Source organism: Pristis pectinata, chromosome 2, assembly GCF_009764475.1.
Source record: "Pristis pectinata isolate sPriPec2 chromosome 2, sPriPec2.1.pri, whole genome shotgun sequence".
NCBI classification, from domain to species: domain Eukaryota; kingdom Metazoa; phylum Chordata; class Chondrichthyes; order Rhinopristiformes; family Pristidae; genus Pristis; species Pristis pectinata.
In genome coordinates this window covers 40,407,682-40,425,011 of record NC_067406.1, presented here as the reverse complement: position 1 = coordinate 40,425,011, position 17,330 = coordinate 40,407,682, and the positions used below count along the sequence as shown (strand labels likewise).

Below are 17,330 nucleotides of genomic sequence, written 5' to 3'. Positions count from 1 at the left end.
AAGCATCACAATATTTTGTCTAACTAAAAAATAAATTTTATTTGAAGGAGTCAGGTAAAATATACTTTATATTTTAAGCAAAAAAAACCCCCCAAAAAAACTGCTAGGGGTGGAAATCTGAAGTGAAAATGGAAAGTGTTGGAAGTACTCCAACAGGCCAGGAAACATCCGTGGAAAGAGAAACAGCGGTAATGTTTCAGCTCAATGAAAAGTCATCAGCCTGAAACATTGACCCTGTTTCTCTCTCCACAGATGTCGATTGAACTGCTGACTATTTCCAGCATTTTCTGTTTATTTTATATTTTAAGAACTGTAGTAACATTAGAGGAAATCAAAATCTATGCAATGGAGAAACAAGGTATAGATTAGAATTGGTAACGAACAGTTCGTATTTAGCATGGGTAGAGACAGAGGAACCAATAACAAGCCTCAAGCGTTTTGGTTTAAAGGGAGGATGAAATCATCTCTTGGTTTACTTTTGGTCGTCATTCAATAATACCGTTTGAAAGTGATAGTGAGAGAAAAACCTTTAGACAAATTAATGAGGTGCTGATTAAGTGGATCGCTTTATCATGGATAGTGCTAAATCTTTGCAGCTGCACTCATCCAACAAAGTAGGAATATTCCATGATACTCCTCACTTGTGCCCTGCATGTGTTAGATAAGCTTTGGGGGTCATTAAGCAAGCCCTTCACCATAGGAGGCACAGTATCTGACTTGCTCCACCAACTGCACCTAAGCGAGTGGTGCAACTAAGCACTTAAATGTTGATAATAGGGAACTTGATTAAAATGTCAGAGAAGATCAAGAATGTTACTTGCCCCTTGATTAATTTTTTTAAAATTTTATTTATTTACAGCGTGGTAACAGGCCCTTCTGGCCCGAGTCTGCGCCACCCAGTTTAAACCCAATTAACCTACCCGTACATCTTTGCAATGTGGGATGAAACTAGAGCAAAAGGAGAAAATATGGAACAATTATCGGAAGAACTCATGCCAGATACATGATTAACTCTGAATAGAATGAACCCAAGGATATTGAAATAAATTAGTAAATTATTTTAGGGCATAATTTATAATCCTCATATGTACAAATAGCACAGGGTGATATTCAATGTGAAATCTTTGTCCAAGAATGGAAGTAAAGATAATCCTGGTAAAGAGAATGCATCAGACTGAATTTAGGAAAAACACATCCGAAGAGATGATTTGACATAGGCTCTGCAATAAAAATTCAGGTGTGTGGTAATAGGGCAGAAGATTGGGCAGTGGGGAGGGGGATGGAGGGGAAAAGGTTTGGCAATGGACTAAATACAACCTATAGTGATATAGCAATATCACAGATTCATCCAGGGATTCGGGCGCAGGGTGATGTTAGAGGACTGGAGAACGCTTTTGTTAAAAGGAGGTGCACTGACAGCCTAAATTACAAGAGCCAGGATTGATTTTTGAATTGTTAAACAACACAGTTGGCTTTTGATTTTTTTTAAATGAGATATGAGAGGGCTAATGTAGTCAATGACACAGATAGTGTTTGATTAAGTCCCACATTAAAGGCTGATGAGCAAAGCTGAAAAGACAATAGACTGAAATGGATAAGAAATTGACCTTGGAGAAGGAAGACATCTGGTAATGGCTGTTTTTTGGCTGGGGAGAAGTGAGAGTAAACACCAATGTTCCAGAAGCATCCATGTTGGGACCAGCTCCTAATTTTGGTATATATTTGTGACTTAAACACGCTTGTGGAAGATAAGAAGTCGAATTGCGTGGATGACACAAAGTGGGAGGATTATACTTAAGGAGACCCTTGGTAGAATGGGCAGACACGTGGCTGACAGAATATAATGCAGAGAGCATGAAGTGATGCATTTTGGCAAGAAGAACAAGGAGTGGATATGTAGGTTAAATAGAACAATTCCAAACAGGATGCAGCAACAGAAAACCTGGGTGTAAAGTACACAAAGTCTTTGATGGCAACACAGCAGACTGAGCAAATGGGTAACAAAATAGGAGTTCTTGAGCTTTATTATTGAGAGAGACAGAGTATAAAAGTAAGATAGTTGTGCATACATAAAACAGAGTGCAGGAAACACTCAGCTGGTCAGATGGGATGCGTGTTTCAGATTGATGCTTTTCATTGGGGAATCCAGAAGCACTGGCATAGTTTCTGAATAAGGAGTTGCCCATTCAATGCAGATGGAGGATTTTTTCTTTAAGAGGTCTGTAAATCCTTAGAATTCCTTATGCCAGGGAGTTGAGGTTCAATTGTAGAAAAATTCAGATGATGAAAGGAGCGAGATTGAGCAGAAAAATGGGGCATATCACATCAGCTTGATTATGCATGCAAGAAACAGGCTAAACATAGAAAACTGGCAGGGAGATATTTGGACTGCAGTGGAGATGAGGGTCACGGTGAACAAGCAGAAAAGTACCTTGAGGCCAAGACCAGCTCACCCTTACTGAATGACAGAGCAGGCTATCAGGAATACAAAATCTATACCTGCTCCCATTTCTTATATTGTAATGATTTGGCATACACTATGTGAATGTATTAGATACAGATTCAGTTGTGGCTTTCAAACCTGAAGCGGATAAATATTTGAAGGTGAAACAGAGGAATGGGACCCCCTTGAATTCTTTATAAAGAGCAAGTAGAGACTTGATGGATTAAATGGCTACCTCCTGTGCTACAATTGTATGATTCTATAGTAGACATCCTGCTTTTATACATGCACAGATCCCAGTGCTGCTCACCTATGGGAATCTCCAACTTGCCCTTAATAAAGCAAAATAAAAATTAAATACAATTCACAAAATACAACCCTTAGTGAAAACCAACTTTATTCACCAAACAAACCATAAAATAAAAACAAAAGTAATCTTCCAAATTGTATTGGAGAGTTGGTATTCATTAAATGTTAATATTAGAAGCACAATGTATGAAAATAAAGTGATATTTAATGGCAATGGAGCTTAAGTAACAAGTTAAGTTTGCAGGATAAATGTGAACGTGAGGCAGTTATGCAAAATAGATGATTTACCATTTGAAACGTTCTGGGAGAGGCCTAAAAACATTTGTGTTTCCAGTGGCATAACAAAGTACTTGATAAAAATACACAATTGCCTGAAATTCCCATTAATGGAGCATGTAAACAAATATAAAACACAAATTTTAATGTGAAAGATGTGTACAGATTGCCTTATGTTATTGTGGTTAAAAAGTTAACTCATTTAAGATACAGATATAAGCTCCTGAATGTACTATGCCAAATGCACGAAAATATTAAGGCTTCTAAGTAAGAGGAGACCAAGAACCCAAAACTAATTGGTAATATATTAAAAGGTAAAAGATTTTTTTGGGTTAAATGCTGAACATGTCTCACTGAACTTGCAATTTAATTATCTTAATTAAAGCCAGACAGAATAAAAATTACAGGCAATACCTTACAATATTTTCAAAACAAAAACTTGCAGAGTACAGTACATTCAAACTCTGAATTCCTTAAAAAGATATTTCTCTCTTTACTGGAAACACAGCAGTTTTACAGGCCAAAAAGAGATTAAACATACTGATTGTAAAGGCACCCTGCTGAAATACTGCATTATTCATGTACATCTGGTTAAAAATAAAAAAAAAGTTAACAAGTAACACTAATTCCCCAAAAACACAGTATTTCTGACCTGATTTAAGGCAACATTACTGTTGCTGTTGTAGGGAGTATTTTTTCCATTATGGAATTTTAACATGTAGCATTTAGCTTCTGAAATCTAAAATTAATGAATGTGACACATACTTTAGCATGTTCCACTGCTGCTTTAAGTCACTGGTTACATTGGCTTTATACCATTATATTGGGAGGCACAGCTCTTGTGCATTTTCTTTGGAATTATCAAATATATCTCCCGCCATCCTGGCTTCATAAACTTTAAAAAAAAATATCATACATAGGCTTTACAGCAAATTTTTCAATGTCATCAATACTGCAACCACACATTTCATTTTTCATACTATTGTATACATACATGCAGACATTTATCATTCCCTTCTATGCTCAAAATAAAATGTGTTAAATGTGAATGAATGTGTGCAGATTTATAGAATGCAGAAAAATTTAGGAAATGGGTCGCCTATTGCACCTTTTGGGGAATTACAAACAAGCGATTGCATGAACATATAAAAAAAATCTGGCCACAAATTTATCTAGATTAGATCTTTTGCCGTTGATTAATAAACTAGATGCATGGCCAGGATTAGCGGTTAGCTCTTTTAGCTAGTCTACAGTTAATTTTCCTCTTGATCACAAAGTTCTGAAGGAAGGAATCTGTACTGCTGCTGACGGATGAGTGCAAGCTTCTTACGAGCATCTTCAAGTTCTCTCTCCTTTCGCAGCATTTCCTCCTGGGCTGCAATAATCTGCAAAGAAAACAAGTGGATGTGATCTCTTAAAGCAACCAGAGCAGAGCAATGGCAACAGCACAGAGATACAATTCTTAACTACTCATTTTTTAGATCTGACTGTCTTGGCAAGGACAGAACTTAATGAAATGAAAACCCAAAATGCTGGAAACACTCAGCAGGCCAGGCAGCAACTGTGGGAAGAGAAATGTTAGCCGTTTCTCTTTCCACATATGCTGCCTGACCTGAGTGTTTACAATATTTTCAGTTTTTATTTCAGATTTTCAGCATCTACAGTTTTATGATATTCAGTTACACCAGAAGTTACTGTCCATTCCTCATTGTTCTGAGGTGTTTTGAAAAGAATAGGATCCCTTCCCTAAACCACATCAGTGAAGCAGCTTTTTTTTAAAATAAGAGCAATCAAGCAGCTTTGTGGTCAATTTTTGAACGTACAAAAGGGACAGGTGACACCTGAACTGGAGGGGGACCAATATCCTTGCAGGCAGGTTTGCTAGAGCTGTTGTGGAGGGTTTAAGCTAGTTTGGCAGGGGGATGGGAACCTGAGTGATAGGTCAGTGGATGGGGCAGTTGGTGTATAGATTGATGCAGCGTGTAGAAGGACTGTGAGGAAGGATAGGCAGTTGATAGGGCAAAATTGCAGTCAGTTGGATGGGTTGAAGTGTGTCTATTTTAATGAGAGTATCAGGAACAAGGGTGATGAACTTAGAGCATGGTTCAGTACATGGAACTATAATGTTGTGACCATTACAGAAACTTGGCTGTCACAAGGGCAGGAATGGCTGCTGGATGTTCCGGGGTTTAGATGTTTCAAAATGGACAGGGAGGGAGTTAGCAGAGATAGGGAAGTGGCATTGCTAATCAGGGATAGTATCACAGCTGCAGAAAAGGGAAGATGTCCTGGAGGGATCATCTACTGAGTCAGTGTGGGTGAAGGTCAGAAACAGGAAGGGGGCAATGACTATTTTGGGAGTATTCTACAGAACTGCCCCACAGAAACACTGAGGAACAGATTGGGAGGCAGATTCTGGAAAGATGCAAAAATAACAGGGTTATGGTCATGGGTGATTTCGATTTCCCCAATATTGATTGGTACCTCCTTAATGCAAAAGGTTTGCATGGGGTGGAATTTGTTAGGTGTGTCTAGGAAGGATTCCTGACACAACATGTAGACTGGCCAACTAGAGGAGAGGCCATTCTGGATCTGATACTCAGCAATGAACCTGGTCAGGTGTCAGATCTCTCAGTGGGTGAGCATTTCAGAGACAGTGACCACAACTCCCTGACCGTTACCCTTACCTTGGAGAGGGATAGCAGCAGATAGTATGGGGAAAGTATTTAATTGGGGGAGGGGGAATTACGATGCTATTAGGCAGGAACTTGGGAGTGTAAGTTGGAAGATGTACTTGGGGAAATGGACAAGGAAATGTGGAGATTGTTTAGAGATCACTTGCATGGGGTTCTGGATAGGTTTGTCCCATTGAGGCAATAAAAGGATGGTAGGGCGAAGGAACCATGGTTAACAAGAGATGTGGAATATCTAGTGAAGAGGAAGAAAGATGCTTACTTAAGATTTAGGAAGCAAGGATCAGACAGGGCTCTAGAGTTACAAGGTAGCCAGGTAGGAGCTTAAGAATGGACTTAGGAGAGCTAGAAGGGGGCATGAGAAGGCCTTGGCGAGTAGGATCAAGGAAAACCCCAAGGCATTCTACACATATGTGAAGAATAAGAGGATGACTAGAGTAAGGGTAGGACTGATCAGGGATAAAAGAGGAAACATGTGCTTGGAGTCAGAAGAGGTAGGGGAGGTCCTTAATGAATACTTTGCTTCAGTATTAACCTGTGAGAGAGACCTTGACATTTGTGAGGACAGCGTAAAACAAGCTGATAAGCTAGAACATGTCGATGTTAAGGAGGATGTGCTGGAACTTTTGGAAGACATTAGGATAGATAAGTCTTTGGGGCCAGACGGGATATATCCCAGGATACTGAGGGAAGCAAGGGAAGAGATTTCTGAGCCCTTGGCAATGAACTTTGCGTCCTCATTGGCCACAGGAGTAGTACCAGATGATTGGAGGATGTAAAACATTATTCCTTTGTTCAAGAAAAGGAGTAGGGATAACCCCAAGAATTATAGACCAGTGAGTCTTACTTCAGTGGTGGGCAAAAAATTGGAAAAGATTCTTGGGGACAGGATTTATGCGCATTTGGAGAAGCATAATTTGATTAGGGATAGTCAGTATGGCTTTGTGAGGGGCAGGTCATGCCTCACGAACCCGACTGAATTCTTTGAGGATGTGACAAAACACATTGATGAGGGTAGAGCAGTGGATGTGGTGTTCATGGTTTTTAGTAAGGCATTTGATAAGGTTCCTCATGGAAGGCTTATTCAGAAAGTCAGGAGGCATGGGATCTGGGGAAACTTGGCTGTGTGGATTCAGAATTGGCTCACCCATAGAAGGCAGAGGATGGTTGTAGATGGAGCATATTTTGCCCGGAGGTCAGTGACCAGTGGTGTTCTGCAGTGATCTGTTGTGGGACCCCTGATCTATGTGATTTTTCTTTTAATAAATGACTTGGATGAGGAAGTGGAAGGGTGGGTTAGTAAGTTTGCAGATGACACGAAGGTTGGTGGCGTTGTGGATAGTGTAGAAGGTTGCTGAGGGTTACAATGGGACATTGTTAGGATACAAAGCTGGGCTGAGAAGTGGCAGATGGAGTTCAATCCAGACAAGTGTGAAGTGATTCACTTTGGAAGGTCAAATTTAATGGCAGAATACAGGGTTAATGGCAGGATTCTTAGCAGCATGGAGGAATAGAGGGATCTTGGGGTCCAAGTCCATAGATCCCTCAAAGGTGCTACACAAGTTGATAGGGTTGTTAAGAAGGCGTATGGCGTGTTGGCCTTCATTAGTTGGGGTATTGAGTTCAAGAGCCATGAGGTAATGTTGCAGCTCCATAAAACCCTGGTTAGACCACACTTAGAATATCGTGTTCAGTTCTGGTCGCCTCACTATAGGAAGGACGTGGAAGCTTTAGAAAGAGTGCAGAGGAGATTTACCACGATACTATCTGGATTGGAGAGCATGTCTCATGAGGATAGGTTGAGCGAGCTAGGGCTTTTCTCTTTGGAGCGAAGGAGAATGAGAGGGGACCTGATAGAGGTGTACAAGATGATAAGAGGTGTAGATCGAGTGGGCAGCTAGAAACTTTTTCCCAGAGTGGAAATGGCTAACATGAGGGGCATAATTTTAAGGTGATTGGAGGAAGGTACAGGGGAGGGATTTCAAAGGTAAGTTTTTTTTTACACACACAGAGAGGTGGGTGCATGGAACGTGCTGCCAGGGGCGCTGGTAGAGTCAGATACATTAGGGACATTTAAGAGACTCTTAGATAGGCATATGGATGATAGGAAAATGGAGGGGTATGTTGGAGGGAATGGTTAGATTGATCTTAAAATAGGTTAAAAGGTCGGCACAATATCGTGGGTCAAAGGGCCCATACTGTGCTGTAATGTTCTATATTAGGTATTAATTTTCAGAATTGAATTAAATTCCTTCTGAGATTTTAAGAAATATCCTTTGACTTATTAGTCCAACAACACTTATTACCATTTCCAACACAATCCATTCACTCACCTGAGCAATACCACCAACCATTTTATTCTTGACAACAACATTTTCCTCTTCATGTTCATTGAATGCTGCAGCCTTCTGGGCCGCTTTCACGAGATTGTCAGATGCTCTCTTCACAGCGTTACCTGCAGTCTGTAAAAGAAAAGCACTCATTAAGTAATGATTCAAAATTAAAATATAGTTAGGATGAAAAGTTCTGCAGATACTGCAGACAAAATTGGTAGAACTCCATCCAAATATCATTCTAGAATTTTTCTCCAGAATAATAAATAGAATATGAAGCAAAAAGTTGCAATAAAACTAGAATAAATGCAAGTCAAGTTGAATTTATTGTCACATACAGAAATACAGTGAGGTACAGATACAATCTTGCTTGTAGCAGCATCATAGGCACGTAGATTCAGACAATGCACAGAACATGTAAGTTATACATAAATATGAATAATTTGTGTACAATTTATATGTTCTGTGTGTTGTCTGTATCTTTGTACAACCAAAGCTGATCTTTTATATTGTACTACATGTATTCAATGTGCCAGTACAGCCTTTGGATGGGTGAGAAATATGGTGTTTGAAGACCTCAGACCTGTCACTGGTTTACCAGGCATCGGTGATCAGTGCCTTTTTATACGCTTAAGACCTGGACCATCTGCAGCAGGAACCTTGAGGTACTGGGAAGATACTACCAAAAAATCCTCCAAATTCACAAGGAGGATTAATGAACCAATGTTAAATTCTTCTCCCAGACCAATATCCCATCGAGGCCCTAAACACATAGTGGGCTCCTTTGGGCAGACCACATTGTTTGCATTGATCCTATTTTGAGCTTCATCACTTGTACAAAAGATTCAAGGATATTCTCAAAGCTTCCTTGGAAAAAAAAATACAACATCCCCACTGACTCTTGGGAATCCTTGACCTATGACTGCTCAAAGTGGAGAAAAAGCATTCGGGATGGTATTAAGAGTCGAGTCCATGCATTGGGAGCATACAAAAGCCCTTCATTAACAGCAGGAGGTATGCACCTCCTCAGGATCTACCCATGGACAAGTCTGTAGTTCCCAGTTGCCTCATCAGTCATGTAAGGACCCACAAAACTGGAGTGGAAGCAAGTCATTCTCAATCCTCAGGGAGTCTCAGTAGGAAGGATAAATTATTCCCGACTTTAATTTGGTGAGAATGTTATCAAAATGGGCAAACTGCATTTACTCTTAAGATAATGGATGTTGGATTTTTTTTTCCCAGCATTGTGTTTTTCATGGTTTCTGCTAATTTAAGGGTCAGGATGTGCACTGTCATTGAATTCCATGGTCATTCACAATATTGCAGGGCAATTTTTTTTTAAACTGAATCTCTCCAAAGGTAAAGAAGGTATATATATTGAATGAAACACTTAAAGTGCTTGACAAAGCTTGTAATCTTGGCTATTGATAGAATTTGTGTATGTCACCAGTTGTGTGTTGATGTTTAATATGGCATAAATTGTATTTACTGCAAAAGACCACTTTAATTTACACTGTGTACACTTTTCATACCTGAAGTCTCTTCATGGCCTCCGAATCCTGATCAGCCTTCACCTTGCAGGCCACTAACAGCTGAGCTGTGGATGCTGCCACCTGTTTGGCTGAAGAGATGAGCTTCTCCTCACTGGCATGACCTTGAACCGCAGCATTGGCTGCTTCACACAAACTGCTTGTAGCAGCAGCAACCATCCGAGCCTGTTAAAGCAGGTATGTTACATGTCTGAGCCTGAAGCTTTATGTAACATCAAAATACAAGTCAAGACCTAAATGGGATCCTCCGTATACTGGAATTTGCATAACTTAAATTACACGGAGATTTCAAAATCCTCTGAAGTTCCTCAAATAGTTCTCACCACTTAACACTTATAATATTGTTTGGCAGTTTCTTAAAAATTAAATATAAAATGTTTATTTTCTGTGTACTTTTGGAAGAGGCAAAGCAGTGGGGTAATTTGTACACCAGTGTAATTTATATAGTATTGAGTTAAAATTAGACTTCAGATTCAACACCTGTTTTTCAAAACACATGTAGGCATTTTCATATTTGTTCACACTTTCACTAAAATTAAGGGAAGCAATGGAATTGTAAAGCACAACAGTACATTTTTCATGGGTTAAATAGGGTTTCAAAATCTCTTTATTCTATAGTTGACCTAATGCTTATGGGGGAATAAGCTACATGTATTTTCAACCCAAGAAAGTCTCAAAAGTTGCTTCCCTCTTTTATACCCATTTTTATGCTACACATAACAGTTAATAATGGAGGAAATTTTTTTTGTAGTAGAAGCATTAGACTATAAGATATCAGAACAGAATTAGGCCATTGGGCCCATCAAGTCTGCTCTGTCATTCAATCATGGCTGATTTTTTTCAACCCCATTCTCCCACCTTCTACCCATAACCCTCAAGCCCCTTACCAATCAAGAATCTATAACTCTCTGCCTAATGACTTGGCGTCCACAGGCCACTGTGGCAATGAATTCCAGAGATTCACCACCCTCTGGCTGAAGAAATTTTTCCTCATCTCAGTTCTAAAAGGGACATCCTTTTATTTTGAGGCTGTGCCCTCAGATCCTAGGCTCTCCTACTAATGTAAATATCCTCTCCACATCAACTCTATCCAGTAGGTTTCAATGAAATCCCCCCTCATCCACCATAGTGCATCCACGGCAGGCACGGTAGTGTAGCAGTTAGCGTAACGCTATTACTGCGCCAGTGACCCGGGTTCAATTCCGGCCGCTGACTGTAAGGAGTTTGTACATTCTCCCCGTGTCTCCATGGGTTTCCGCTGGGTACTCTGGTTTCCTCCCACATTCCAAAGATGTACAGGTTAGGAAGTTGTGGGCATGCTATGTTGGCGCTGGAAGCGTGGCAACACTTGAGGGCTGCCCCCAGAACATTCTACTCAAAAAGATGCATTTCACTGTGTATTTCAATGTACACGTGTCTAATAAAGATATCTATCTATCTAATTCTAAACTCGATGGAGTACAGGCCCAGAGACATCAAATGTTCCTCATACATTAAGCCTTTCATTCCTGGGATCGTTCTTGTGAACCTCCTGTAGACCCTCTCCAGGACCACATCTTTCCTTGGATACGGGGCTCAAAATTGCTTACAGTATTCCAAATGTGACAGTACGCATTTTAACACAGTACTCACTGCTGAAATGAGGCCTTGGGACCATTGGCCATCGTCCACTGCATTTGCCGGCACAGCTCCAACCTACAAAACAAAATCAAATTTGTTTGAATACCTACATTATAGGATTTGGGTTTTTTTTTTAAACATGGTTTATTAGGTCAATGAATTTAGAAGGAAATTGGCTGAAAAATTATCGCTTCTTTCATACAAGGAGGTTTGACAATTAGTTTGCTTAAAATCACAGCAATTCTTCATTGTACCAATTCCTGAGAAGATTGGTCCAACAGTAGATGCAGACATAAAACCTCACTATGCACATGGCACAAGTACACAAGGTCCTTATAATGCTGAGAAAAGGTACATACATGCAAATATTTAAAAAAATAGATTTTTATTAAATGGCCACATTCAGGATAATTTGTAAAATAATCTGGTGCCAGGTTACTCTTTACCTTGCCTTGAGCCACAAGCTCTCTTTGAGCAGCTGAGGCAGCTTTCACAAGGGCACTGGTTGCTGCGGCAATTGATTTGGCTGCCTCCAGAATCTGTTCTTCAAAGTTAAGACTTTCGTCTGCTTGCTGTTGGATAAAATTTTTAGATTAAATATGAATATAAAATTATTGAAAATACATGTTAATTGCCAGTAATTTGAATTGACCAAAACTGTTAAACAGAAATGAACACAACTTCAACATAATGAAGAGTTTAGAGAACTGATGACAAATAATAACTGATGAAAAATAATTTTAAAAATGCTGTCCATTTAAAAGAGTACAAGATATATACTGCATTAGATCACCAAAACTTGTGTTATTAGATATGGAATTAACGACAAAAAATTCATTAATGAACCACTGAAGCGTGTATTAAACAACATTAATAGGTCACCTTTTAAAAATGTTGTAAAGACAAGAAACTATACAAATATGTTTGATATATAGTTGAGTTTTAGCTAACAACCTAATATAGCAAACATATCAGACAGTCGCCTGTACAATATTTGTATAGTGTTAATCAAAATATTGATTATACTGTAAATAATTTTGCTACTAAATAGAAACTAGAACTGTGTCAAAATTAATAACATAAATCAAACAAAAAGATTTTGATGCTATGGTTGTAAAATACATGCATGATCCAGTATTTTGGATACAAATAACTAAATATTCAGTCAAGCGTAACAATTTATTTTTTAACGTTTGCATTAACTGGGAAAATTCATCCACCAGTACAATTACAGCTTTTACTTTCGCAAACTTTGATTGCATCTGTGATGAGTTTTCTTAATAAAACTAGAATATTCATGTTCAGAGGTCTCAAAGTCCATAACAATCTTTCTACTTACTCATTATATAGAAATATTTTATGATGAGACCCTGAATCAGAGACTGGGAAAAACCCATGTGCAAACCCATCTATCTTGAATAAACTAATTTCATACAAGAATGTCCAGAATAGCCTTGGGCTTTCATTCCAGGGAATCCAAGGACCCCCTCTTCTGTCCACTATTGATTTTCCTCTGCTGTAACGCACATAGATGAACTACAGACAAGGACAAGCTTCTCTTCATCTATGATGCATTTCACAATCAAGTTGTCCGCCAACACATTTCTAAATTAAAATGGTCAGTTGTGTAAAGAAGCAGATAGTCACAGCACATTTGTTAATTTGTCCCCAGTGCCAATTGGCTACTTTCAGGACAGGAAGATTAAGGGAAGAAGAAATAGGTGGTAAACCAAAAATGTAACCCCTTCAGCAGCAAGGGCAGCAAAATTCATTAACCTCACTTTTCAATAACCTTCAAACGTAACACCTAGAAAATGGGTAGTTCTATGCAGTAAACTAATCTGGTGCTGGGAGGTAGGAATGTATGGGAGTATTTCACAGTACTCATGCACCTTATAGTTCATGCACTTACACTACTTATTTCTCCATTTTGTCATCCTTCTCAAAGGCCACAGCTTTGTCAATAATGAGACAAAAAGTATATTTTAAAGATAGAATGGTAATTAGAGAATGACAAATAATTATCAAGCTCTCTAGGCACCAGTCCAGACATAAACTCAGCACCAATCATACATGATTATCTATTGCATTTTTGCTATCTTCCTCTACCCTCATTTGTCTGCAAATTCCTGGTTCACAGACCTACAGTTACAGATCATTCTCTGGTGCTGCCTTCAAGTTTGCATTACAAATATGCAAGCCTCAACAGTAAGCAGCAGTAAACTAAGTAAAGGGGCATAATACAGGCCCAATCTGGTCCTTACACATTTGTATGCATACTTCCACCTTTGTTCAACAGATAATACCACCAGTTTCTGCAAATTCTCCCCTCCCTAATCCAACAGTGTCAAGGTCAACATATCTTCATTAACCCAGGTGAAGTCAGCTAATGCTGCACAGACTGAGAATGAAACCTAACTTGTACGTCTCAACTTAAATTAAGACACCAGGAAAAGCAATGTGATTTTTAAAAGGAAAACTACTAGGAAAGGTTATTCACAGAAATCATTATTCCATTTTTGCTAGGTTTTGTAAGTCCGGGAATAGGAGTAGTGAATTATAATGCCATTCCGCGGGTGTTTTTTCACCTTAGGTTTAGCTCTTGGCTGGAGTTGTTCCAATTTCTTGGCTGCTGCCTCAATAGCTGCAGCAGCTCTCAGCAACTCATTCTCAGCAATAACGGTTGGGTCTTCAGGATCCACCCACTCTGTTCCTAAAATAAAAGGTTACATAAGAAAGTAATCAATCATGACCATTTGGAAAAAATAGTTTTCTTGCACTATAGAACATGTGCAAAATGCACTTTCATGTAGCCTTAATGATATTCACAGAGTTTGGCAATAAAGGTATTTTATGTAAGAAAACAAAAGTCCAGCTCATGCTGTACTTGCCTTCTAACACTTTCACCTAGCAGAAATTACAGCTTGACCAGCAATACTGTAAACAACATGACACTAGAATCCCAGGGACAAGACAAGCCACATTGCCAGATGTTACTTAAAGTGCAAGTCATGACATAACTGTTGAACGATATTTCAAGTAGTATTTGGGCCATTTTACATTAAAAGGTACCGTGAATACATTCAAGTTATTGACTATCAAACTGCTGAATGGAAGTCAGGCTTCCCAATCTGCCACTCCGTTTTCAGCATTCCCATACTTTGTAATATGCTTTCCAACTTCTTAATGTTCACCGACTCCTGTTAATGGGAGGAAGAGTACACAAACACCTGCCTCAGCTTTTGAACCTGGTGTACTGTTCTAAACTTCTCAGAACTATACACAAAAAAAAAGTTGTTGTTTCATGGTGCTTGTGCTGGCTCAGAGTTTCAGAATTAGTCCTCATCAGGAATTAGCTGCACACTTGGAAGCAGCAAACAAGGAATGAGAAAGGAGCATATGTGGAGCTGCAGGACATTTACGAGCACATGGAAGGAAGACTTGGGAGGGATTCAGTGCATATGACGAAGTCACATAATTGGAAAATCCAGAAGCTTGAATCAACCCATTTTATACCTCATGTTTTTTGGAAAAAAACAGATCGAATCTGCATCAAAAAGTGTGGCATTTCTGACAAAATTCACCCAATTATCTTCTGTAATAAATAATATCAATAACAATTGCGTTCAATCTAATGATAACATTATTAACAAAATGGTGGTTTAAAGGTCAAACAATTAAGAGACCTTTATGAAATTAAATATAATGAAATTGCAAGGCTGCAAATACTGATCATGGAAAAGTCAACACCCAATTGCCATAATCCACAACTGAAAACTTCCAGCACACTAAAAGATTATCTACTCTAGCAGAGTTTCCTCCAGGGTTTTGTGGCTGCAAAAGGCTCACTAAAAATTCCATATAAAGTAATTACTCACAAGTATATTTGTAAAATGGTAAACAAAGTATATGGTGTATCCTGGCAAACTGCCTGAAAGACACTATCTAATCATCTTTAAAATTTAATGCTGAAATAATGGAATTTTTGGTGTATATATTTCCTGTGTCTTTAAGTTTTACTGCGTGATTGTGCAATGCTAAACTCAACATCTGGTGGCTGTGGTGTGTACTCATCCCCTTCAATGTTCCGGAATAAATGCCTGATGTACAAGTCAGCACATAATATGCACAATTAGAAGTTCTTCCAGTGAACTAAGCTTTAAAAGACTAGGGAAATAATTTTGCTCAAATTATGCTCAAATACAAGTAACTACAAATGAAAGGACAAAGTAAAACTTTGAGATGAGGGAGTCAATAGACCAAACTGGTACACAAATGCAACAATATGTTTACCAAACATTTTTGCAACTTAAGGTTTTATTTATTTCAGTTTAATCAGCTATTCGTTTACTCCCTTTTCCTTTTGCCTTAAATCCATGGTACCTGAGATTTTTACTCACTTCTCTTTATTCCTCTCAGATCTGACCCAACCCCCAGTTTCCTCTCCTTGTCCAAATCCATGCTTAGTTATCCATCCAATCAGTTGTCTGCCATCATTATACCAAAAATAGCTTTTATCACAGCCACTACTGTCAATCTGCATGATAAAAATAATCTATCCCTCCTTGTCATTGACAGGACTGTGGCCGTTGACACACTTGTCCACATTATTCTCCTGCAAAACTTCCTACCATTATCTGATTGGTAGTGTAAGTGTTCTGAGTACCAATCAGATAGTGGACTAAGTACTGTTCCTCCCCTCATGACTATCCTTTCAGACCTATTTATCCTGCGCAGACCTATTTATCCCGCGATGATCAGATTTTTTTTCACTGCAAAAGGCAAAAAGCAGAATCTAATCATGATGCAATTTTCAGTAATTTTATTGAGATCCCTCCTCATGCATTCCCATACTTGTCCCCCAGTCACAGAGACAGTGAAAGCCAATGATATCATCATGTAGGCAAGACTCAGCACTAAACATAATTTCAATAAGGAACATCCTTAGTCCACAGCAGGCAAGAATTACGTCAATGGCACCACCTATGACATGAAGGCAATTTCAATTATCTTTCACATTAAAATGTGATGAACATGAATCTGTTCAGTTAAAACACTGCAATTCTCCTTGAAGATTTCTTTTAAGAAACATTTTAAGCAGCAAGTTGTTACTCTTTCATAGCCAGATAGTAAATGCATTAGAGTTCAACAACATCCAATTATTTAACCTAATCCTTGCTAGACTCTTTATTCAAAAGTTTTTAAAGAAAGGGGCTCCTTTTCTTTATGAATTTCAATAATGATCCTGTGGTTGCAATGATTCAATTGTAAAACTTTCTATTACCTTTCATGGCCTCCGCTGCCTGGATAAGTTCAGTGACAGAACCAGCCACACGTTTTGAGTACCCTGCCAGTTGCTGTTTAAGATCTGTTGATGGCTTCTGAAGGATCTGGTGAAATGAAGTAGTACTGAGTAAGAATTGCTGGACATTGCTATGGCACTGCACAATTATTCACACACATGCACATACTCACTTAGGTTTAATCAGGGTTATTAAAAAGTGTTAAATTATTGTAATTGCTTCTGATGTTTTGTCAACCACAGCACGACACACTTTTTCCCTTCAAATGCTGGGAGGTCAACAGGGAACTTTACTGTGCTTTGCTGGTTTCTTACAAACATGTTAGGAGACATATTGGAGCACTATACAAAGTCAAGGTGGGCTAAAAGATTCACTAAACCTGGAATTTACACCAAGGCTCAAGGCCCCAAAACAAAATGCAGGAAACACTCCGGATGGAGTTTACTTTTCTTTTATTGGGTTAGAATTGCTGTACATATCTTTTATGCATACTTGGCATATACTTCAGGGACTCTGATCTGGAAACACAGCTGGACCAAACTCAAACGAAGCACCTCTAGGGATCAACTGCAGCAAGGGTAAGTAATGTGCCTGAATGTGGAGCACCATCTCTCCTGACCCCACATTTAACAGAGTCATTTGTCACTGTTGTTCCTGATGAAACATTTCACTGAATTCCCATTTTTAAGTTTTCTCCCTAAAGGCACAAGGTATGAAGACAAATTGTCCTTCGTACAGCAAACTATTTATCCAAGGCAAGCCTACCTGAAATCGTTCTTCCACTACCAAGTGGGATTTTGTCC

At 38.9% G+C, this 17,330-nt stretch overlaps 1 protein-coding gene across 5 annotated transcripts in view; it reads right to left on the bottom strand.

Moving 5' to 3' along the window:
• Positions 1 to 2,823: 2,823 nt before the first annotated feature.
• LOC127579698 (talin-1) overlaps positions 2,824 to 17,330 on the bottom strand; it is a 180,622-nt gene continuing 166,115 nt past the window's right edge. For all 5 annotated transcript variants that reach the window (XM_052032615.1, XM_052032617.1, XM_052032619.1 and 2 more), the window contains exons 52-58: positions 16,509 to 16,614; positions 13,813 to 13,937; positions 11,671 to 11,796; positions 11,237 to 11,299; positions 9,587 to 9,769; positions 8,055 to 8,183; positions 2,824 to 4,413 (exon numbers count right to left, since the gene is read on the bottom strand). In XM_052032615.1, the coding sequence (XP_051888575.1) occupies positions 4,282 to 4,413; positions 8,055 to 8,183; positions 9,587 to 9,769; positions 11,237 to 11,299; positions 11,671 to 11,796; positions 13,813 to 13,937; positions 16,509 to 16,614 (864 nt within the window). In that variant the 3' untranslated portion in view covers positions 2,824 to 4,281. The remainder of the gene's footprint in view (positions 4,414 to 8,054; positions 8,184 to 9,586; positions 9,770 to 11,236; positions 11,300 to 11,670; positions 11,797 to 13,812; positions 13,938 to 16,508; positions 16,615 to 17,330) is intronic.